A 21,735-nucleotide genomic window follows, 5' to 3' on the forward strand; every position below is an offset into this window, starting at 1 on the left:
GTTTCAAAGTCTTTTTGGGTTGTTGGATAGTGAGGTGATGAGGGTGGTGAAGTAGGATTGTTTGGCCAGAGAAAGGGCAGAGTTATAGGTTTTGAGCATGAACTTATAGTGGATGAAGTCTTCTGCTAAGAGAGATTTTCTCCACTGCCGCTCTGCACACCTTGAGCAACGCTGAAGAAAGCGTGTTTGCATAGTGTGCCAGGGCTGCCGTTGTCTGTGTCGGGTCTTTCTGTGTGTAGAAGGTGCTGCTTCATCTAGGGCATTCTTCAGTGTATTATTTAAGTGTGACAATGCCAAGTTTGGACTGGAGAGGGAGGAGATGGGGGCTAAAGATGTGTGGAGATTGTCCATAAGCTGCTGGGTATTAATGAAACGTGTATTCCGATAAGTGTGGTAAGTGGATGTGTCCCGAGTGAGGAGACAATTCTTGACAGAGAAGGAAAGAAGGTTGTCCGAGAGCGGGAGAGGGGAATTAGTAAAATGCAGCGATCTGGGACGGGAGAAAACCAGGTCCAGAGTATTCCCGTCCTCATGCGTAGGAGAATTAGTAAACTGTGAGAGGCCGAATGAAGAAGTTAGAGAAAGAAGATGAGGCAGATTTGGAGAGGGGATCATTAATGGGGATGTTAAAGTCTCCCATGATGAGGGTGGGGATGTCACAGGATAGAAAGTGAGTAAGCCAGGTGGCAAAGTGGTCTAGAAACAGGTGGGAGGAGCCTGAAGGGCGATAAACAACCGCCACCCGCAAGGAGAAGGGCTTAAAGAGTCTGACGGCGTGGACTTCAGAGGAAGGAAATCTAAGTGAGGGAACCGGGGGGATGACCTGGAAAGCACATTGTGATGAAAGGAGTAAACCAACACCTCCACCCTGTCTGTTCTCAGGTCTGGTGGTATGTGAAAATTTCAGCCCACCAAACGAGAGAGCGGCAGCGGCGGTGGTGTCTGAATGCTGGATCCAGGTTTCTGTAATAGCCAGAAGGTTAAGGGAATTAGAGAGGAAAAGATCGTGAATGTAAGTTAGTTTGTTACACACAGACCGTGCATTCCAGAGAGCAGTGGAAAGCAATAGGAGAAGGCATGCACTGAATGTTAATAAGATTAGCAGGGTTTCTATATGTAGCTGGAGAAGAGTAATGTATGCTGGTGGAGGGAGGTCCAGGGTTTGGGGAGATGTCACCTGCAACTAGTAGAAGGAGAAAAAACAGAAAGAGCAGGTGGTGGGATGATTTGTATGAACGTTTTGAGTGCTGCATGGCGGTAGTGGCTGGTTTTGAGTGGATAAGAAATGTCAGTAGAGCCTCAGAGTTATACATAGAAGAGGGGAGAAGGGAGGGGTGGAAATAGAGAGTGCCCACAATGTGTTAAAGGGCGGGCGAGTTGTGAGAAAGCAGACGTAAAAACAAATAAGAAGCAGATTGTCTAACTGCCATGCACTTTATACTGTTGCACTTAATATCTGTTGCACACGCGAACCCGAACGCGTCCTATCCCAGCCAGACTAAATATATACATTATAAACTTCTGTGAAGGAAGCACTTGGTGGGTCAAAGTGCTCACCACACATCTAGATAAGTTCCTTAGGGGGTCTACTTTCCAAAATGGTGCCACTTGTGAGGGGATTCCACTGTTTAGGCACATTAGGGGCTCTCCAAACGCGACATGGCGTCCTATCTCAATTCCAGCCAATTTTCAATTGGAAAGTCAAATGGCGCTCCTTCACTTCCGAGCTCTGCTATGCGCCCTAACAGTGGTCCCCCCCCTCCCACATATGGGGTATCTGCGTACTCAGGACAAATTGTGCAACAACTTTTGGGGTCCAATTCCTCCTGTTACCTTTGGTAAAATAAAACAAATTAGATTTGAAGTACATTTTTTGTGAAAAAAAAAGTTAAATGTTCATTTTTGTTTTTGTTTTTAAACATTCCAAAAATTCCTGTGAAACACCTGGGTTAGTAAACTTCTTGAATGTGGTTTTGAGCACCTTGAGGAGTGCAGTTTGTAGAATGGTGTCACACTTGGGTATTTTCTAACATATAGACCCCTCAAAAAGTGACTTCAAATGTGAAGTGGTCCCTAAAAAATAAAAATAAAAAATGGTGTTGTAAAAATGATAAATTGCTGCTCAACTTTTAACCCTTATAACGCCCTAACAAAAAAATAATTTTGGTTCCAAAATTGTGCTGATGTAAAGTAAAGTAGACATCAACATTGTTGATATTACTTATTACGTATTTTGTGTGACATATCTCTGATTTAAGGGCATGAAATTCAAACTTGGAAAATTGCGAAATTTTCGCCAAATTTCAGTTTTTTTCACAAATAAACACAAGTAATGTCGAGGATATTTTATCAATAACATGAAGTACGGTATGTCACGAGAAAACAATGTCAGAATCATCCGGGATCCATGCAAGCGTTCCAAACTCATAAAGGGACAGTGTTCAGAATTGTAAAAATTGGCCAGGTCATTGACATGCAAACCACTCTTGGGGGTTAAGGGGTTAAAATTGCAAATCTTTAGAAAATTAACACATTTCATATTTTTTCTTATAAAGCAGAAAACATAGCTAGCTAAATGAACCATTAAAAAGTACAATTTGTCACGAAAAAAAAATCTCAATCACAAGGATATGTTGAAACATTCTATAGTTATTCGCCTATAATGACCAGCCAGATATGAAAAATTGAATTTTAAACCCCTTACCATTCATATGATGATAATCAAACTGGAAAGGGGAGGTGGAATTTCCCCAATACTTGTACTTACCCATGAAGTGAAGCTAATTAAAAAAAAGTTTAGGATGCCAAACAAGCAGCATCATTAGGGTATGTACGTATGAGGCAGAGACATCGCAGATTTTCCAAAACAAAAAAAACATGTATTACAATACCAGCAAAATGGATGACATGCCAAGTTTTACCCACAGGCTTTATACAAATTCTGTGAAGAAATTGACGGCAAAATGGTTTGTTTACTGGATAAAGATTTATTGAGAAGTAGAGTCTTTTTTCAATGAGTAATAAAAAAAAAAATGCTATCCTTCATGTCTGATGGTGATCCAGATCAATGTTGTTAGGAAGTCTGTAAAATGCACAACAGGATATGGGGAAGAAAGGTTTTTCAGTAAGGGCGGAACTTTCTCTGAGCTCGCATCAGAGCAATCTTCTGCTTATCTTCTTCAAACTTTTTACGCAGCTCGGCTAGGTCTGAGAAAAACAAAGAACGGGGCAGTTGAACGATCCATTGTGATATAATCTTATGTATTGCAGAATATTTCCATTTGAGAAATTCTTGATGAATCACTGATTAAGTCTAAGAATAAGGTGCACTACCTGCCAAACTGACAAATCTGCTACTTTTCTGAAAAGCATTGCAGTTAATTTAGAGGAATTAGTCAATTCAATTTGGTGTGCCCCTCCCCCATACTATTGGGCTTCTACGTGCTGAAGCTTGTAATACCCTGAAGAGCATCATATGCTGTAATGCTGAATCCCCCCAAACAACTGAATGCTGCCCAGCACATTATTCATCCCTGCTCAGCTCGAAAATGTCACACAGCTTCCCTCAAAATAGCTGGGAATGCAAATGTCTGGTCTGTTCAGCCTGAGCTTGTGTGGAAGGGCCAAGAAATAGTAATGGATAATGGGCAACACGGTGGCTCAGTGGTTAACACTGCAGCGCTGGGGTCCTGGGCTCAAATCCTACCAAGAAGAACATCTGCAAGAGTTTCCTCTTAGTATTCAGAGTTCCTCCCACTATTCTAAGACATATGGATAGGGAATTTAAATCGTGAGGCCCATTGGGGACAGTGATGATAATGTATGTAAAGCGCTGTATAAGCACTGTATAATAAATAATAAAATAATGCCGCTACCAAAGTGCTACAGAACAAGCACTGCCCAAGTCAGTCACAGAACTCAACCCATTAACTGCCCATTTAGGCAGGCAGGCTTGCTCATGCAAGCAAAATCAGTGGTAGTTTATACAGACTGACCGCTCTCTCACGTGCACAGAATGGTTATGCTTGGTCTGAACAGTAATTCAGAGCTGACAAGCTCCCTTTGAATTATCTTCTATACAGAACAATTGTTAGTAACATTAGTATTCATCAGGTGTCCAACCTGTTTAAACAGGTCTACAATTGGTAATGAATAGTGATGAGCGAGTATACTTGTTGCTCGAGTTTTCCCGAGCATGCTTGGGTGATCTCCGAGTATTTGTAAGTGCTCGGAGACTTAGTTTTCATCGCCGCAGCTGAATGATTTACAGCTACTAGCCAGCCTGAGTACATGTGGGAGTGGCCTGGTTGCTAGGGAACCCCCACATGTAATCAAGCTGGCTAGTAGCTGTAAATCATTCAGCTGCGGTGATGAAAACTAAATCTCTGAGCACTTACAAATACTCGGAGGTCACCCGAGCGTGCTCGGGTAAACCCGAGCAACGAGTATACTCACTCATCACTAGTAATGAACACTTCCAGAATACAGTCCTTACAATACATGATTTCAGGTAAGTAACAAGTGCCAACTGACTTTAGTGAAGTGACTGGTGCTAGTTTACTGGCCTGCTTACATAGGCAGACAAGCAAGGATGGGACTGAACTATCGTAATACAATTGTTTTGTATACAGCTCGTTATCTTCAACATATTATCAGTTTACATAGCTGATGTGCTGATCATTTATAAAAAAAAAAAAAAAAAAAAATAAGTAAAATATATACCGTAATTTAAAAAAAATCAAAATCACCGAAAAAGAAAGGTCTTTGTTCATTTGTTGGACGATTGATAGTATATTTACACCACTGGATAATATAGGGTTTTAGAGTTGCAAAATAAGAGCAAAAAAAAAAAAATAATTGAAAAATAAGTCACTTACGTTCTTTCTTTTTATTACGAAGTTGCCAAGCATAGAAGTTTAGAAGTTCTTTTTGGGCTCTCTTTTTCTTTTCCTTCTCAGTCAGCCGAAAATTAACAGCTTCTGTCCGTGCTATGCCTGGGCGACGACCCTTTCTCGTCACGGTTATCCAGCCATCCTCATCTGGCACCCCTTCCTTTTCCTTGGCCTTATCCTCCTTCTGTTGAAATAAAAACAAAAAATGGGTGGAATTTAAGTGACTTGCACCAGTTTTGTGTGTCATTACAAAGTTACAAGCTATGTTATTGTGCAATAACTTGGGACTCATCCGGCCTCTTGCTCCTTTTCAAATGGTTTATATTTATCATAACTTTCAGTAGTATACACATACATGTATCTGTGCCCCATCACATTTGGATCCTTCAGATGGAACCCGAAAACCTCTTTAATGCTATGTGCACACGTCAGGATTTCTTGCAGAGATTTCCTGAACAAAACCAGACATTTTCTGCAAGACATCCGCATGCGTTTTTTTTTTTTCGCGTTTTCTCTTGTTTTTTTGAGCGTTTTATTTGCGGATTTTTCCGGAGGATCCCAATGCCATAATAGTGGGGAATCCGCAAAAAATCTGCAAAATTAGTGAACATGCTGCTTTTTTTAACAATACGTTTTTTTCACGGAAAAAAACGCAACAGATGCACAAAAATTGCAGAATGCATTCTAAATGTTGGGATGCATATGTATGCACTTTTTATGCGTTTTTATCACAAGGCATGGGGTACTCTCACAAGGAGTGCAAAGTTTTGGAAGATGTTGACCATACCAATGTCCTCCATGATTCCTCAGTGCCTTATAATTATTGGGTATCCAAGCTGGCATGAACTGGCTCTCTATGCCTTGGAGGTCCTGGCCTGCCCTACCGTTAGCATTTTGTCTGAGCGGGTTTTTAGTGCCGCTGATGGAATTATAACTGATAAGCGCATCCGCCTGTCAACTGAAAATGCTGACAGGCTGACTTATAAAAATGAACAAGGGCTGGATTGGGCCAGACGACTTCTCTACACCACCGAATGATAACAGCGAAACAAACTCAAATCCAGTGTCTTTTATTGGGAACTATTCCCATACACCTCTTCACACCCACACATGGGTATACACTTTGTGATTTGGCCTATTTGCTGTTGTCATTCTCCTTATCATCCACCACCAGTAGATTACCATGGTGACCGTGATCCGTGATGGAACACCAGTTATTGTTTTTAACACCTTTCTGCCAGCTGACGGAATAGTACGGCAGCTGGCAGTATCCCCAGCTTTGAGGTGGGCTCTGGCGGTGAGCCCACCTCAAAGCCACAACATGTCAGCTGTTTCAACAGCTGACATGTGCCCACAATGGGAGCGAGCAGAATCGCGATCCGCCAGCGCCCATTAACTAGTTAAATGACGCTGTCAAACGCCAACAGCGGCATTCAACAAGCGCGGCCGGAAGTACGCGCACCGCTGACCCAGTCACGTGTTTGGGGGTCATTGGTGCGTTGCCATCGTAACCAGAGGTCTCTTCGAGACCTCTATGGTTGTTGATGGCAGATTGCTATGAGCGCCACACTGTGGTCGGCGCTCATAGCAAGCCTGCAATTCTGTTGCATAGAGGTGATCTGTGCATCACCTCTATGTAGCAGAGGCGATCGAGTATTGCATGCTTCTAGCCTCCCATGGAGGCTATTAAAGCGTGCAAAAAAAAAAAAAAAAAGTTAAAAAAATATATTAAAAAAAAAAAAAAATAGAAATTCAAATCACCCCCTTTTGCCCTAATCAAAATAAAAAATAAAAAAATCAAACCTACACCTATTTGGTATTGTTGCGGTCAGAATCGCCTGATAATGCCTTTAAAAAAAAAAAAAAGATTAACCTAATCGTTAAACGGCATAGTGAGAAAAAAACCCGCCAAAATTATGTTGTTGGTCGCCGCGACATTGTATTTAAATGCAATAACGGGCGATCAAGAGAACGTATCTGCACAAGAGTGGTATAATTAAAAACGTCAGCTTGGCACGCAACAAATAAGCCCTCACCAGACCCCAGATCACGAAAAATGGAGACGCTACCGGTATCGGAAAATTGCGCAATTTGTTTGGATTTTGTGTTTTAGCAAATTTTGGAATTTTTTTTTACCACTTAGATAAAAGAGAACCTAGACAAGTTTGGTGTCTACTAACTTGTAATGACCTGGATAATCATAATGGCAGGTCAGTTATAGCATTTAGTGAACCTGGCAAAAAAGCCAAACAAAAAACAAGTGTGGGATTGCACTTTTTTGAAATTTCATCGCACTTGGAATTTTTTCCCGTTTTGTTACACGACATGGTAAAACCAATAGTGTTGTTCAAAACACTACAACTTGTACAACTCGTCCTGCAAAAAATAAGCCATTACATGGCCATATTGACGGAAAAATAAAAAACATATGGCTCTGGAAAGAAGGAGCTCAAAAAACGAAAACCGCTCCGAGGGTTAAGGGTGTTTATCATGCCCGTAAACAACATTTTTTGACAGTATGTTGCTGTATACCCAAGGGGGAAAAGGTTTGTCAGTCCATACACTTACTGCATGGACATTACAAGTATAGGAGACACGCTCCTTTGTAATGGCAAGAGATTTTTAGTGTGCCCTCCTCCACATCTCTTCCAAGGGGTATTGGGGTGCGTCCAAATTTGGTGGAGGCATTGCAATCACTGCACAGTCAAACAGTATGGGAGACCCACTTCCTAATAATGTGAACTTTGGTGGTTGGTCAGCATCGACAATGCAATTCTCCACTGCTGGTTCTTCAGCCTCAACACTGCAATGCTCCACTGCCGGGTGTTCAGCCTCAACACTGCAATGCTCCACTGCCGGGTGTTCAGCCTCAACACTGCAATTCACCAATGCAGGTTCTTCATGCTCAACACTGAAATGCTACACTGCCGGGTGTTTAGCCTCAACACTGACATTCTCCAATGCAGGTTCTTCTGGCTCAACAATTCACTGCATAGGCAAACCGTATGGGAGTACCAAATTTCTATTGGGAACAATGCTTTCAGGTGGCCATCCAGGACGTCTATTGAAAGGGTTACTGGGGTGCGTCCAAATTTGGAGGAGGCCTTGCATTCACTTCATGGGCAAACACTATGGGAGTACAAAATTAATAATAATGGGAACTTTGGTTTCATGTGGCCATGCAGTATGTTGGTTCTAAAGGTTTTTGGGGTGCGTGTAACTTTGGGGCAGGGCAGGCCTTGCATTAAATGCATAGTCAAAAAGGATGGGAGTACCACATTCCTAATAATGGGAACAATGCTTTCAGGTAGCCATCCAGGACGTCTCTTCAAAGGCGTATTGGGGTGCACCGAAATTTGATGCAAGGCAGGCCTTGCAAGCAATGCATAAGAAAACAGTGTGGGAGTACCAACTTCCTAGTAATGGGGACATTGCTTTCAGGTGGCCCTCCTGTAAGTCTCGTCAAATTGGGGGTATTGGGGTGCATCCAAATTTTGGGCATCCCTGCCACTCAGTGCACACGCAACAACATGATAGGAGACCCACTGTTTAATAATGGGAACAACAAAGCATAGCCAGCTGATGGCTCTCTAAGAATAGTGAGGGTCGACTGCTGGCCCTTTAAGAATAGTAAAGGCCGCCTGATGACCCTATAAAAATATGCTTTGTGACTGAGACCCTCCTTCATAAATGAAACAGGATGTGTCACACACCACATGGCCAGATAAGGTTGTAAAATGTTAAAGACATTTCCCAGTGAATGCGTTTGTCTAAAAGCAATGTTAAAGTTGAAAAACGCATCAAAAACACTACATGTGAACCTAGCCCAAGGTGTGGAGGAGCGTTTTTGTTTTTGGTTATTTATTTTGCCTTATATACAAGTCATTACCCTGGAAAGGATGTTCCTTAATATATTTCCCAGGAAAACGCATTTTGGTTTCGTTTTTTATGTTTTTTGTGGACAGCAAGAGCATAAGCGTGGGGACCCTTGACGCGGGTTACGAGCTTGCGTATTTTGGCCAAAATATAAACTAATACCTCACAGAAAAGAAAAAGAGAAAAAATAATTTTATTTTTTTTGTGTGTTTTTTGCACTTTTTTTCGGGGTGCAGTTGAGCCTATTTTTGTCTTGTAAACTGTGGTGTCTGTCCACATGGGGTGCACTTGGTTAGCGCTGGGCAGGCCCCCCTGATCTAATAGAAGGGTGTCACTACTAGGCTTGCCTGGATGCTGTGCATCTCCATTGTGTGAACAGCGCCACATACAAGTCTTTTATATGCAGCAATGTGCCAAGCAGCCTCCCCCTCAATTAGTTTGGTAGGTTGCGAGTGGCTGTCTCATCGGTTATGCTGCACCTGTGTTGTCTCTATCTTAACCACATGTGTCCACTGCATCCTGATAGTGCATTTGTTTAGAGGCCTAGGCAGGTAAGCATCTCTGCCTTATGTTTTTTGTGGAGCCTGCAAAAGTGGCATGAGGCTATGAGCACACGTTGCGGATTGGTGTGAGGATTTTTCAGCACGTTTTTTGCAAAATTCGCAGGTAAACCACATTGCAGATTACCCGCGGATTTATGGCAGTTTTTGTGCAGATTCCACCTGCGGTTTTACACCTGCAGACTCCTGTTCCTGCAGCAGTGACCCTACCTCCTGTGACCCTGTTCAGCAGCAGTCTAGTCCTACTCCCTCACCTTTAATCTATCCCCCAGTAAGCAAAAGATGGATTTTTGGTTCTCACCGTAAAATCTCTTTCTTGGAGCCTTCATTGGGGGACACAGGTAACCATGGGGTGTATGCTGCTGTCACTAGGAGGCTGACACTATGCAAATAAAGAAGAAGTAATTCCTCCCCGGCAGTATACACCCTCGGACAGGCACCAGGCAACTCAGTTGGTGCCAAAGCAGTAGTAGGAACAGGTAATATAAAACTCAACCTATGTACCAACCCACAACAACGGCTCGTTGGCCAACACGGTACAACTTCAAGGGAGGGTGCTGTGTCCCCCAAATGAATGCTCCAAGAAAAAGATTTTATGGTAAGAACCAAAAATCCCTCTCTCACACCTCATTGGGGGACACAGGTAACCATGGGACATCCAAAAGCAGTCCCTAGGGCGGGGAATTCTGCAGAACAAAAGAGGAGTTAGGTCAGCCGGTGAGAAACCGCCGCCTGCCGTATCCTCCTACCCAGGCTTGCGTCCGCAGAAGCCTGAGTATGCACCTTGAAGAATTTGACAAAGGTGTGAATGGATGACCACGTTGCGGCCTTGCAAACCTGTGAGGCCGAAGCTTGGTGACGAACTGCCCAGGAAGCTCCCACAGCCCGGGTAGAGTGAGCCTTCACCCCCGAAGGAGGCTATTTGTCTTGAACTCGGTATGCCTCCAGAACCGCTGATCGGATCCAACGAGCAATTGTGGACTTGGAGGCGGGGAGCCCCTTTCGACGCCCTTCCGAGACAATGAACAGAGGATCGGCCTGACGAAAAGAAGCAGTTCTGGAGAGATAAATCCGGATAGCCCTGACCACATCTAACTTGTGAAGAGACTTCTCCAAGGGATGAACAGGGGAAGGGCACAAGGAAGGGAGGACAATGTCCTCATTGATGTGAATAGCCGAAACTACCTTTGGTAGGAAAGAAGGAACCAGACGAAGAACCACTTTGTCCTGATGCAGGACTAGAAAGGGAGAACGACAGGATAATGCCGCCAGCTCCGACACTTCTGATGGAGGTGATGGCAACCAAAAAGGCTACTTTCCAGGATAGAAGTGAGAAGGAAATGTCTGGAGTCGGTTCAAAGGGTGCACGCTGGAGGGCGTCTAACACGAGGTTCAGATCCCACGGCTCGACAGGAGAACGATAAGGGGGAGCTATATGAGCGACCCCCTGGATGAAGGTCCTCACCTGAGGCAGGGAGGCCAGGTCTGTTTGAAAAAGAATGGATAGAGTGGAAATTTGACCCTTCAAGGTGCTAAGGGAAACACCGGAATCTAGACCCGCTTGAAGGAAACGGAGAAGGGATGGAAGAGAAAAGGTCATAGGAAACAGATTGTTGTCCTGACACCACCGGAAAAAGGCCTTCCAACATCTGTGGTAAATACGCGAGGAAGCCGGTTTTCTCGCTCTTATAGTCTGGATGATGCTATGAGAAAAACCCGCGTTCTTCAGGACCGCGGCCTCAACGGCCATACCGTTAAATTTAAAGACCGAGAATTAGGGTGGAAGAGGGGCCCCTGCGAAAGAACGTCCGATAGCAAGTTCGCTAGTTCCGCATACCAGGTCCTGCGAGGCCAATCTGGAGCTACCAAGAGTACGGGGACCCCTTCTGTCTTGATCTTTTTTACAACCCTTGGGATCAAGGGGAGGGGTGGGAACAGGTAGGGCATCTGGAGCTGGGTCCACGAGATGACGAGAGCGTCGCATTCGACGGCCATCGGATCCCGAGATCTGGAGACGTACTGGGGAACCTTGTGGTTTGCCCGGCAGGCCATCAAGTCGACATCTGGGACGCCCCAGCTGGCAAATCTGGCTAAAGATTGCGGGGAGAAGAGACCACTCGCCTGCCACGATGCCCTAGTGACTTAGAAAGTCGGCTTCCCAATTGTCCACCCCTGGGATGTGGACGGCTGACAGAGAGGGAACGTGACCCTTTGCCCAACGGAGAATTTTTGCCACTTCCGTCATAACTTGACTGCTGCGAGTCCCTCCCTGATGATTTATGTAAGCCACAGCTGTGGCGTTGTCCGACTGAATGCGGACCAGCTTTCCTGAGAGGAGGGACTCCCAGCGGATGAGGGCTAGGAAGATGGCTCTGATTTCCAAGAGGTTGATAGGGAGGCACGCCTCCTGAGCAGTCCAGCGGCCCTGGGCCGTGAGGTGGAGAAAAACCGCTCCCCAACCTTGGAGGCTGGAATCGGTGGTGATGTCCTGCCAGCGGGGAGGGAGAAATGACCTCCTGCGCAGAATGGAGGTGGACAGCGTCCACCAAGAGAGACTTTCACTCTGGGAGATGGGCGAAACAGGCGATCCAGGGAAAGTGGATTCCTGTCCCAGGCCGACAGAAGGGCCAGCTGAAGGGGACGAGAGTGGAACTGGGCATAGGGGACCGCTTCCTTGGAAGCGACCATTTTCCCCAGAACCCTCATGGCGAGGCAGAGACAAAGGATTCGGGCTCTTTAGTGCTCTGACCCCCCCGACGATGAGAAAGGAACTTCTCCTTGGGGAGAAAGACCTGAGCCTGAGGTGTCGAATTCCATGCACAGGAACTCCAGACGCTGAGTTGGAGTCAAGGAAGACTTCTGGTAATTGATTATCCAGCCGAGGCGAATAAGAGTGTCCAGAGTAAGCTGGAGGCTCTGGCTGCAATCCCGACGGGATGGACCCTTGATCAAGAGGTCGTCGAGATATGGGATTACCAGAATCCCCTTTGAACGTAGGATGGCCATGACAGCTGCCATGACCTTCGTAAAGACCCTGGGCGCAGACGCCAGACCGAAAGGGAGGGCCGTAAACTGATAATGATGATCTTGGATCGCGAACTGGAGGAATCTCTGATGCCGTTAACAAATATGAACGTGAAGGTACGCATCTCGGATGTCCACGGAACACAGAAACTCTCCCGGTTCCATGGACGCGACCACCAAGCGCAGAGATTCCATCCTGAAGCGCCGAATCCGGAGATGGCGGTTCAACCGCTTGAGGCCCAAAATTGGACTAAGAGAGCCGTCCTTTTTTTTGGAACCACGAACAAGTTTGAATAAAAACCCGAAAACCGCTCGCGATAAGGCACTGGAACTACGACTCCTGAGGCGAGGAGTGAATCGACGGCCTGGAGAAGCCCTGGGAGATGAAAGGGCTGTTTGGTAGGACGAGAGAGCAGGAAATCACTGCCTGGGGGCAAAGAAAATTCTATTTTGTAGCCTGACGTGACGATCTCCCTGACCCAGGCGTCGTCGACTACCGATAGCCAAACCTCTGAGAATAGAAGAAGCCGGCCTCCCATCCTGGAGGGATTTCAAGGTGGGGGCGACCCGTTATTTATTAGAAAACCTGTGGCCCCGAGATCCAGATAGTTTTGCGGGGTGGCTCTTAGCTCTCCAGCGTGGTGGAGGCCTGAAAGGTTTCCTTTGGTCCCCTTGCGAGGTAGAACGGTCCTGGTTGTGGTTTCCTGAGGAGGCGAAGGACCGAAAGGGACAAAAAGACTGGGGGCCCCTCCTGTTAAAGGGACGTTTTGGCTTGGACTGGGGTAAGGAGGTACTCTAGCGTCTGAGATCATTTGATCCAGCTGCGTGCCGAAGACTCTAGAACCATGGAAGGGCAGACCAGTGAGATTTTTTAGAAGCGGGGGTCAGCATTCCACACTTTTAGCCAGAAAATCCGGCAAATGGCCGCAATGTTGCTGTTAGCCCTGGTGGAGCAGGCCGCTGCATCGAGGGAGGCATTCATGAGGTATTTTCCTGCAATCTGAAATCTGATCCGCCAAATCAGACAGTTCCTCAGCAGGAGCAGAGGCCAAAATGCCCCTACGCAGGGTTTTGGCCCAGGCTGACACTGCCTTGGCTACCCATGATGAGGCGAAACTAGGGCAAAGGGAGGTTCCGGAAGCCTCAAATGCCGATTTTGCTAGTGCCTCGATTTGTCTGTCCGTGGGGAAGCCGCGTCCGGGATAGACAGAACCGTCTGCGAGGATAGCCTGGACACGGGCGGGTCGACCTTAGAAGACTTGGACCATTTGGAGACAAGGTCGGAGTGAAAAGGGCATAACACGTCTAGCCGCTTCCTGCCAGGGAAACGCTTACCAGGGTTTTCCCAGTGTGTAGAGGTAGTATTGTTAAACTCCCTGTGATTAGTAAAAACCCTAGAGGGACGTTTAATCCGTTTAAACGCAACGGAGACGTCCTGAGAGCTTGCATCATCCTCCTTAAGGTCAAGCGACTGAATGATAGCTGAAATAAGGCTATCGACCATCTCCTGTGTTCCGGAAGTTTGATCTGCATCAGAGTCAGATTCCGACTGAGAGAATAGGTCAGACCCGACATCCGCCTGCGAGGAGGGGGAACGGGCAGATAGGGGATCCCGGAGTGGTCCAGGGAACTGGAAGAGGATCTAGATAAGGTCCTTTTTCAGTCTCTTTTGTCCGGTCTGCCTCTGTGAGGGTCTAGGACAGGTGCGAGCGAATTGCCGTGTGAGGCGTTCGTGGCACTGGTGGCATTAGAGAGAAGCGGGATACGTTCAAGTGCCTGGACCAGGGACTGAGACACCTTAGTCAGGTCTGACACTGATTGAGACATAGCAACAGCCTACTCCGGGGGAGGGGGGTGCACTCATCCAGAGACCTAGGAGCTTCCTGAGGGCCAGACATGCTGGGAGGAACGCAGGACGGGCAGAAAGGAGAAGACTGACCTGAGGCCCACTTTTTCTTACAGTGAGCGCAGGCGTAATGGATGGCCGTAGTGGGCAAGGCCAGAGTGGGATCGGACATAGGTGGAGATATTACCTTGTCCAGGTGCCGAGAAGTACTGCCGGGAGGAGTAGAGCCCAAGGGAAGCAGTAGCGCTGAGCCTGAAGGACAGTGACAGAGGTAGCCGCAGGAGTTTGTGCATGTGTTCCTCTGAGATTCCTGTGTCCCACGCGGTGAACAGACGCTGACAGGGAGCAGGAAGTCGCAGAAAGAGAACTGAGACAACGCGACGCTGTGGGCGGGCACAAGCGCTGAAGGGGGAATGCATCAGAAATGCCCCCAAGAACGCTGAGCTCCTGGCCGCTATAATGCTGGCCGCCACAAGGGGGCGCGTAAGCTGAGCGCCGAACGAAGTGAAGAAAAAAGTCGGGAGAAAAAAATGGCGGGCAGTTTGAATAAAGGAGCGTGCAAAAGCACCGGAAAAAAAGAAATGCCATCGTGCGATAGCACCTCCCGGCGCCAGAGAAAGGCAGTGTTGCAGCCCACTCCCCTATTAAAAAGAGGCCCTGGTAAGATAACACCTTAGGAGATCGCTTGCCGGGCGGAGGGGAGGGGGGCCGGGGTGGGAAGGTGAGGTGGTCCGTACTGTTGATTGAAGAACTCCCTACGTGGAGATGAGGAACACATCAGGATCCCTGGTAGAGTAGAGGGTCCTGGAAGAAGTCCTCCTTCCCGTGCCACGAACTCCGGCGCAGAAGACGGCGTCAACCCCTAACCAGGGGGAGAAGGTCACTGGAAGTGACCGCCGTCTTCCTCTCAGCCCTCTCCGAGGAGAGGGATGAGGAGGGGAAACGGGCAGGACTGGCCACCGAGGAAGGAGGTCACCCTGAACACCGGAAAGGGTGACAGGGGACAAAGTCCTGCCTAGCGGGTCCGAGAGGGTGCAATGTGGATGATACCACACTGCTCTCTCGGTCGCTCAAAGTGGGGAAATCAGGGTGAGAAAAACTGCACCCTGTTACCCTGAAGAAAATATCTGAAAAACAAAGGAGAAATGGTTAACACACAACAAATCCCTGTAAAAGAAATGCGGATCTGGTGTTAGATCCAGGTCCGCCTCCTACAGACACTAAGCAAAAACTGAGTTGCCTGGTGCCTGTCGGAGGGTGTATACTGCCGGGGAGAGGTTACTACTTCTTTATTTGCATAGTGTCAGCCTCCTAGTGACAGCAGCATACACCCCATGGTTACCTGTGACCCCCAATGAGGCGAGAAAGAAAATAAAATTGGACTAAGAAGCACCACCGTTTTATTGAAAATTTTTGTTTCCTATTTTGCTCCCAAGATTTGGGGTGCATATTATGGTCTGCAAAATACGGTAATTACAATGCTCAAAAAATAAAGGGAACACTAAAATCCCACATCCTAGATATCACTGAATGAAATATTCCAGTTATAAATCTTTATTCATTACATAGTGGAATGTGTTGAGAATAATAAAACCTAAAAATGATCAACGTAAATCACAACTAATATCCCATGGAGGTCTTGAGTTGAAATGATGCTCAAAATCCAACTCCTGGACAGTCTGTGGTGCAATATGATGTCGGTGAATGGTGCGAGACATGATGTCCCAGATGTGCTCAATCGGATTCAGGTCTGGGGAACGGGCTGGCCAGTCCATAGCTTCAATGCCTTCATCTTGCAGGAACTGTTGACACACTCCAGCCACATGAGGTCTGGCATTGTCCTGCATTAGGAGGAACCCAGGGCCAAAAGCACCAGCATATGGTCTCACAAGGAATCTGAGGATCTCATCTTGGTACCTAATGACAGTCAAGCTACCTCTGGCGAGCACATGGAGGGCTGTGCGGCCCTCCAAAGAAATGCCAACCCACTCCATTACTGACCCACTGCCAAACCGGTCATGTTGAAGGATGTTGCAGGCAGATCACTCTCCACGGTGTGTCCAGACTGTCAGGTCTGTCATATGTGCTCAGTGTGAACCTGCTTTCATCTGTGGTGCACTCAGACCATCCTCATGGAGTCGGTTTCTAACCATTTGTGCAGACACATGCACATTTGTGTCCTGCTGGAGGTCATTTTGCAGGGCTCTGGCAGTGCTCCTCCTGTTCCTCCTTGCACAAAGGCTGAAGTAGCAGTCCTGCTGCTGGGTTGTTGTCCTCCTACGGCCCCCTCCACATCTCCTGGTGTACTGGCCTCCAGCCTCTGGACACTATGCTGACAGACACAGCAAACCTTGCCACAGCTAGCATTGATGTGCCATCCTGGATGAGCTGCACTACCTGAGCCATGTGTGGGTTGAAGAGTCCATCTCATGCTACCACGAGTGTGAAAGCACAACCAACATTCAAAAGTGACCAAAACATCAGCCAGAAGCATTGGTACTGAGATGTGGTCTGTGGTCCTCACCTGAAGAACCACTCCTTTTATTGTGTGTGTCTTCATAATTGCCAATAATTTCCATCTGATGTCTCTTCCATTTTCACAACAGCATGTGAAATTGATTGTCAAACAGTGTTGCTTCCTAAGTGGACAGTTTCATTTCACAGAAGTTTGATTTACTTGGAGTTATATTTTGTAGTTTAAGTGTTCCTTTTATTTTTTTGAGCAGTGTATTTTCACTGCCCAATGGTATAAAATTCTATGAAACACCTGCTGTGTCAATATGATCACTGTAACCTTCGATGAATTCATTGAAAGGTGCAGTAAATTGGGTCACTTGTGAGGAATGGGGAGAGTTCTGCGGTTTTCTCATGTCAGGGGCTCTACCAATGTAACATGGTACCCTCAAACCAGTCCACCAAAATCTGAACACCAATATGGCGCTTCTTCTCTTCTGAGCTTTGCACTGTGCCTCAAAAGTAGTTTTTGACCACATATGAGGTATTGGCATACTTAGATGAAATTGCACATCAATTTGTACTGTTCACTTTCTCCTGTTATCCCTTTTGAAAATTAAAAACATCTTTGTGGAAACAAGGGAAATTTTCCATTTACTCAGCCCACTGTTATACAATTCTGTGAATCACCTGAGGGTTATAAAATGCTCAATTCATGCCCAGATTAATTCCTCAAGTGGTATAGTTTCCAAAATGGGGGTCACTCATGGGGGTGTTTCTGTTTTGGTACATACTCTCTTCAAATGTGACATGGCATCAGCAATATAATCCAGCCAAAAATGCACTCCACAATTTAATTGGTGATTATATTTCAGGTTGACAGCAGTGTTATAGTAGTCATACTCCCATCTAGATTGCATGCATCACAATGGAGCACTCCATGTGTTCCAGCATACTTGGGTCCTTTGTTAACAAATAAAACTGCTCTCTACCCAAACCATAATCCCTGATGAACCCTTCTGTACATAGGGGGGAAACCAGATGGGTACTCTACCTTAAGATAAGCTTATCTTTTATAGTACTGTATTAGAATATGGGTTTGTTTCACTTGTACCCATTATATATTAACCCTATTATGGATATGCTATATCTTATGTCTGGCATATGCAATTGATAACATTATTTGCATCTAATATATTCTTCTTTGGATATACTGCTGTGATGTTTAATATGGGGTATATGCAATTGTTAATACTGTGGGATTTTTGATGGTCTGGCATATGCAAGAGGATATTGTTACCAGTGATGATTTGCACCATTTGCATTTATCTAGTATGTAATGCACAGTACATGCAATGATGTTACTGTGAGTGATATCCTCTAAGTTTAATAAAAATCGTGCAGACTAAGGCTGAAAGCCTTTATTAATCTACATAATTTGTGTTTTATCTCTTTATGTTTTTATTATTTCACAGTGCTTCAGACCTCTCAGACCTTGATTACATCCAACACCGTTCTGAGAGATATGAACATTTGATAAATCTACATGGAATCTTATGTTCAAAAGATTTATTTAATAAAATAAGCCAGACGCTATATATTTAGCTGTTGGTGGCTTGTGTAGTGAGGTTCGCTGAAGGTCAGGTAGAGCGGGGGCACCAGCCTCTGCTGTCAGGACAGGTGACTAAGCGCAAGACACTTTTTATTACCTTTACTTTTTACTGTATTTGAGTAAATAATCAAATTAATAATAATTTCCTCATTGGTATTTGTAATAATGCAAATAGAAGTTTAAGTTTGTTTTTTTAGGTTTTGTGGTTTTCTACTTTGATAGACCCTTGTATATACTACTTAGGTTTTCCAGTTTTAACCGGTCAGGCCAAATAACCATCTAAAATTCAACCAAGATTGTAAAAAAAAAAAAAAAAAATTGGGATAAATGCAACATTCTTGGTATACCCTGCATTATTAGGCTATGTGCCCACATTGCGGATTCGCGTGCAGATTTTTCCCGCACCGTATTTGAAAAATACGCAGATAAAACGCAATGCGTTGCCCACGTTGCGGATTACCAGCGGATGTACCACGGATTTCCAGTGTTTTTTTGTACGGATTTCAATGGTGTTTTACCACCTACAGATTCCTATTGAGAAGCAGGTGTAAAAAGCTGCAGAATCCGCACAAAGAAATGACATGCTGCAAAAAATACAACGCAGTACTGTAAACCAGATGGAAAACTGCAATCCGCTGCAGATCTGCAGCCAAATCCGCAACGTGTGCACATACCCTAAGGAACCGATTATCTGATTTCTGTGGCTGAACTTCTGCCAGCATGAGAGTCCTGCGGTAGGTATTTTCAGGCATGTATGCTTTATTCAGAAACACTGCAGCAATGCAGAAACATACGGTACTTTGAAAAGCCAGCGCCCAACCGATTCTTCCCCAGCTAGTCGACATTGAAAAGCCATCTGGCGACCATGTGTCCAAGACAAGTAGCCCTGATGGATACTTTTCAAAGAATGTAGCCTGCAGTTGCAGAAATAAAAGACACTCTGCAGAAATAATGCAACTAATGTCTCATTCATGCAGCTTTAATTCTTGTGGCATTAATCAGAGAAAAGGTTCCCTTTCTAAGGCCAGGGTCACACTTGCGAGTGCAATGCGAGAAACTTGCGCGAGTCTTTCGCATCAATACCCGGCGCTGCCGCCGGCACTTGGAACCGGAGCGTGCGGCTGCATAGAAATATATGCAGCTGAACGCTCCCGTCCTGAGTGCCGGCAGCAGTGCCGGGTATTGATGAGAGAGATTTGCGCGAGTTTCTCGCATTGCACACGCAAGTGTGACCCCAGCCTAAAACTCATATCCTAGACTGCTATCAGGACCAAAACATTTTTTATAACTATTGACTAATATTTTATAAAATTGGTTTACCGTTGCCACTTTCTTGTCATGTTCTTGCATATATTTATCAATTTCAGCTTGGAGAACGACAACATCAACAAAGGACTTCTCATAATCCTCTATCCACTCTAAGGACAAAAAAAAACAAAAAAAAAACTAAACTTGGCATTAGGCACCAGATTACAGATTAAATTGTTATAAAAGATCCAAATGAATTTTTACAAAGATCTTAATGTAAAACCCCATGTCACAATAGAGGTGTAATCCTCTGATTCTTTTCCCACCTCACATCAAGATGAGGTTTTAGGATTCCAACTAGAGATTTCATGATGTGCCTAAACATTTGAAAATCCCAAGTGACCCAATTTTGGAAACTAGACCCTTAAAGGAATTTATCTAGCTGTGTGGTGAGCACTTTCACAGACGTTTGTAACGTAGAGCCATGAAAAAAAAAATCCCCCCAAAAATGATCTTTTGGTAACTTTATTTTTATTTTCACAAGGTTAACAGGAGAAAATGGACCACTAAGGCCATGTTCACACAGTGCGTTTTTTACCGCGGAACCGCGGCGGTTTTGCCGCTGCGGTTCCGCAGCTGTTTTCCATGCAGGGTACAGTACACTGTACCCTATGGAAAACAGGACACACTGTGCACATGGTCCGGAAATTGTAAAAAAAAAGACGCGCTGAATAGCTCCCGGAAAAAAGAAGGAGCATGTCAATTCTTTTTCCGGAGCCGCAGCGGTTCTGCACCCATAGACCTCCATTGTGAGGTCCAAACCGCAGTAAAACCCGCAGATCAAAAATATATCTGCGGGTTTTACTGCGGTATGATGTGCAGAACCGCTGCAGCAGGAAGTGCGGGGGAGCGGGCGGAAGTGCGTGGGCGGAGTGTGGCTGCCCCCCCCGTGTTCCGATCCCGCCCCCCCGTGCTCCGATGCCCCCCCCCAGTGCTCCGATGCCCCCCCCAGTGCTCTGATGCCCCCCCCCGTGCCCTAATCTCCCCCCCTTATACTCACCCGGCGTCCCGGTGTCCGTCCGGCCGTCTTCTCCCTGGGCGCCGCCATCTTGCAAAATGGCGGGCGCATGCGCAGTGCGCCCGCCGAATCTGCCGGCCGGCAGATTCGTTCCAAAGTGCATTTTGATCACTGAGATATAACCTATCTCAGTGATCAAAATAAAAAAATAGTAAATGACACCCCCCCCCCTTTGTCACCCCCATAGGTAGGGACAATAAAAAAAATAAAGAATTTTTTTTTTTTTTTTTTCACTAAGGTTAGAATAGGGGTAGGGTTAGGGGTAGGGTTAGGGTTAGGGGTAGGGTTAGGGGTAGGGTTAGGGGTAGGGTTAGGGGTAGGGTTAGGGGTAGGGTTAGGGTTAGGGGTAGGGTTAGGGGTAGGGTTAGGGGTAGGGTTAGGGGTAGGGTTAGGGGTAGGGTTAGGGTTAGGGGTAGGGTTAGGGTTAGGGTTAGGGGTAGGGTTAGGGTATTTTCAGCCATTTTAACCCTAAAAAAATTCCTAGAAAACACACAGACTCTGGCTAGAAAACTGCATCAAAAAAACGCATCAAAAAACGCATCAAAAAACGCATCAAAAACGGACCAAAAAAGGACCAAAAAAAGGACCTGCGTTTTCTGCCAAGAGCTGCAGTTTTTTAAAAAACAGTCAGGAAAAAAAAAGGATGGAAATCCTGAACGTGTGAACATACCCTAAAGATGTTAAACATCAAGAACTCAAGAAATTAAATTAATTGCACGCATGGGGTATAATATGCTAACTACCTCACGATCCCTCTATGGGCAAAATATACTACATAACCAAGTAACTTAGTGATCCCATGAGCGGGAATTCACATAGATAATATAGTGCATTATAAAAAGCCCATTGGCATCTATAATAAAGTGCCTATACAGTGCATTTTATGTGCCGTGGTCATATATAGATTACTGACAATCAAAAAGCAGCAAACCCTGTACTTACATATAAATGACAGTTTCCCTGAGCCTGCTGCCCCTACGCGCGTTTTGTCACAACTTCGTCAGGAGGCGTGGCTTATACTAGCTCTGGTAAGTATAAATAAAAACCCTCGTCCAATGACAAGAGCCATAGGCAATCATGTGCCGGGTCCTGTACGGCGCATGTATGGAAGCAGGCGAGTCTTAAAATATAGGTCACTTCCTCCT

General features: G+C 45.7%; 1 protein-coding gene across 2 annotated transcripts in view; it reads right to left on the reverse strand.

Annotated features, from left to right (window-relative positions):
* Positions 1 to 2,967: 2,967 nt before the first annotated feature.
* Positions 2,968 to 21,735, reverse strand: part of RRP7A (ribosomal RNA processing 7 homolog A) — a 70,965-nt gene continuing 52,197 nt past the window's right edge. For both annotated transcript variants that reach the window (XM_069737111.1, XM_069737110.1), the window contains 3 exons: positions 19,585 to 19,682; positions 4,878 to 5,076; positions 2,968 to 3,207 (listed from right to left, as the gene is read on the reverse strand). In XM_069737111.1, the coding sequence (XP_069593212.1) occupies positions 3,122 to 3,207; positions 4,878 to 5,076; positions 19,585 to 19,682 (383 nt within the window). In that variant the 3' untranslated portion in view covers positions 2,968 to 3,121. The remainder of the gene's footprint in view (positions 3,208 to 4,877; positions 5,077 to 19,584; positions 19,683 to 21,735) is intronic.

The sequence above is a fragment of the Ranitomeya imitator genome, chromosome 8 (assembly GCF_032444005.1).
Source record: "Ranitomeya imitator isolate aRanImi1 chromosome 8, aRanImi1.pri, whole genome shotgun sequence".
Taxonomy (NCBI): Eukaryota; Metazoa; Chordata; class Amphibia; order Anura; family Dendrobatidae; genus Ranitomeya; species Ranitomeya imitator.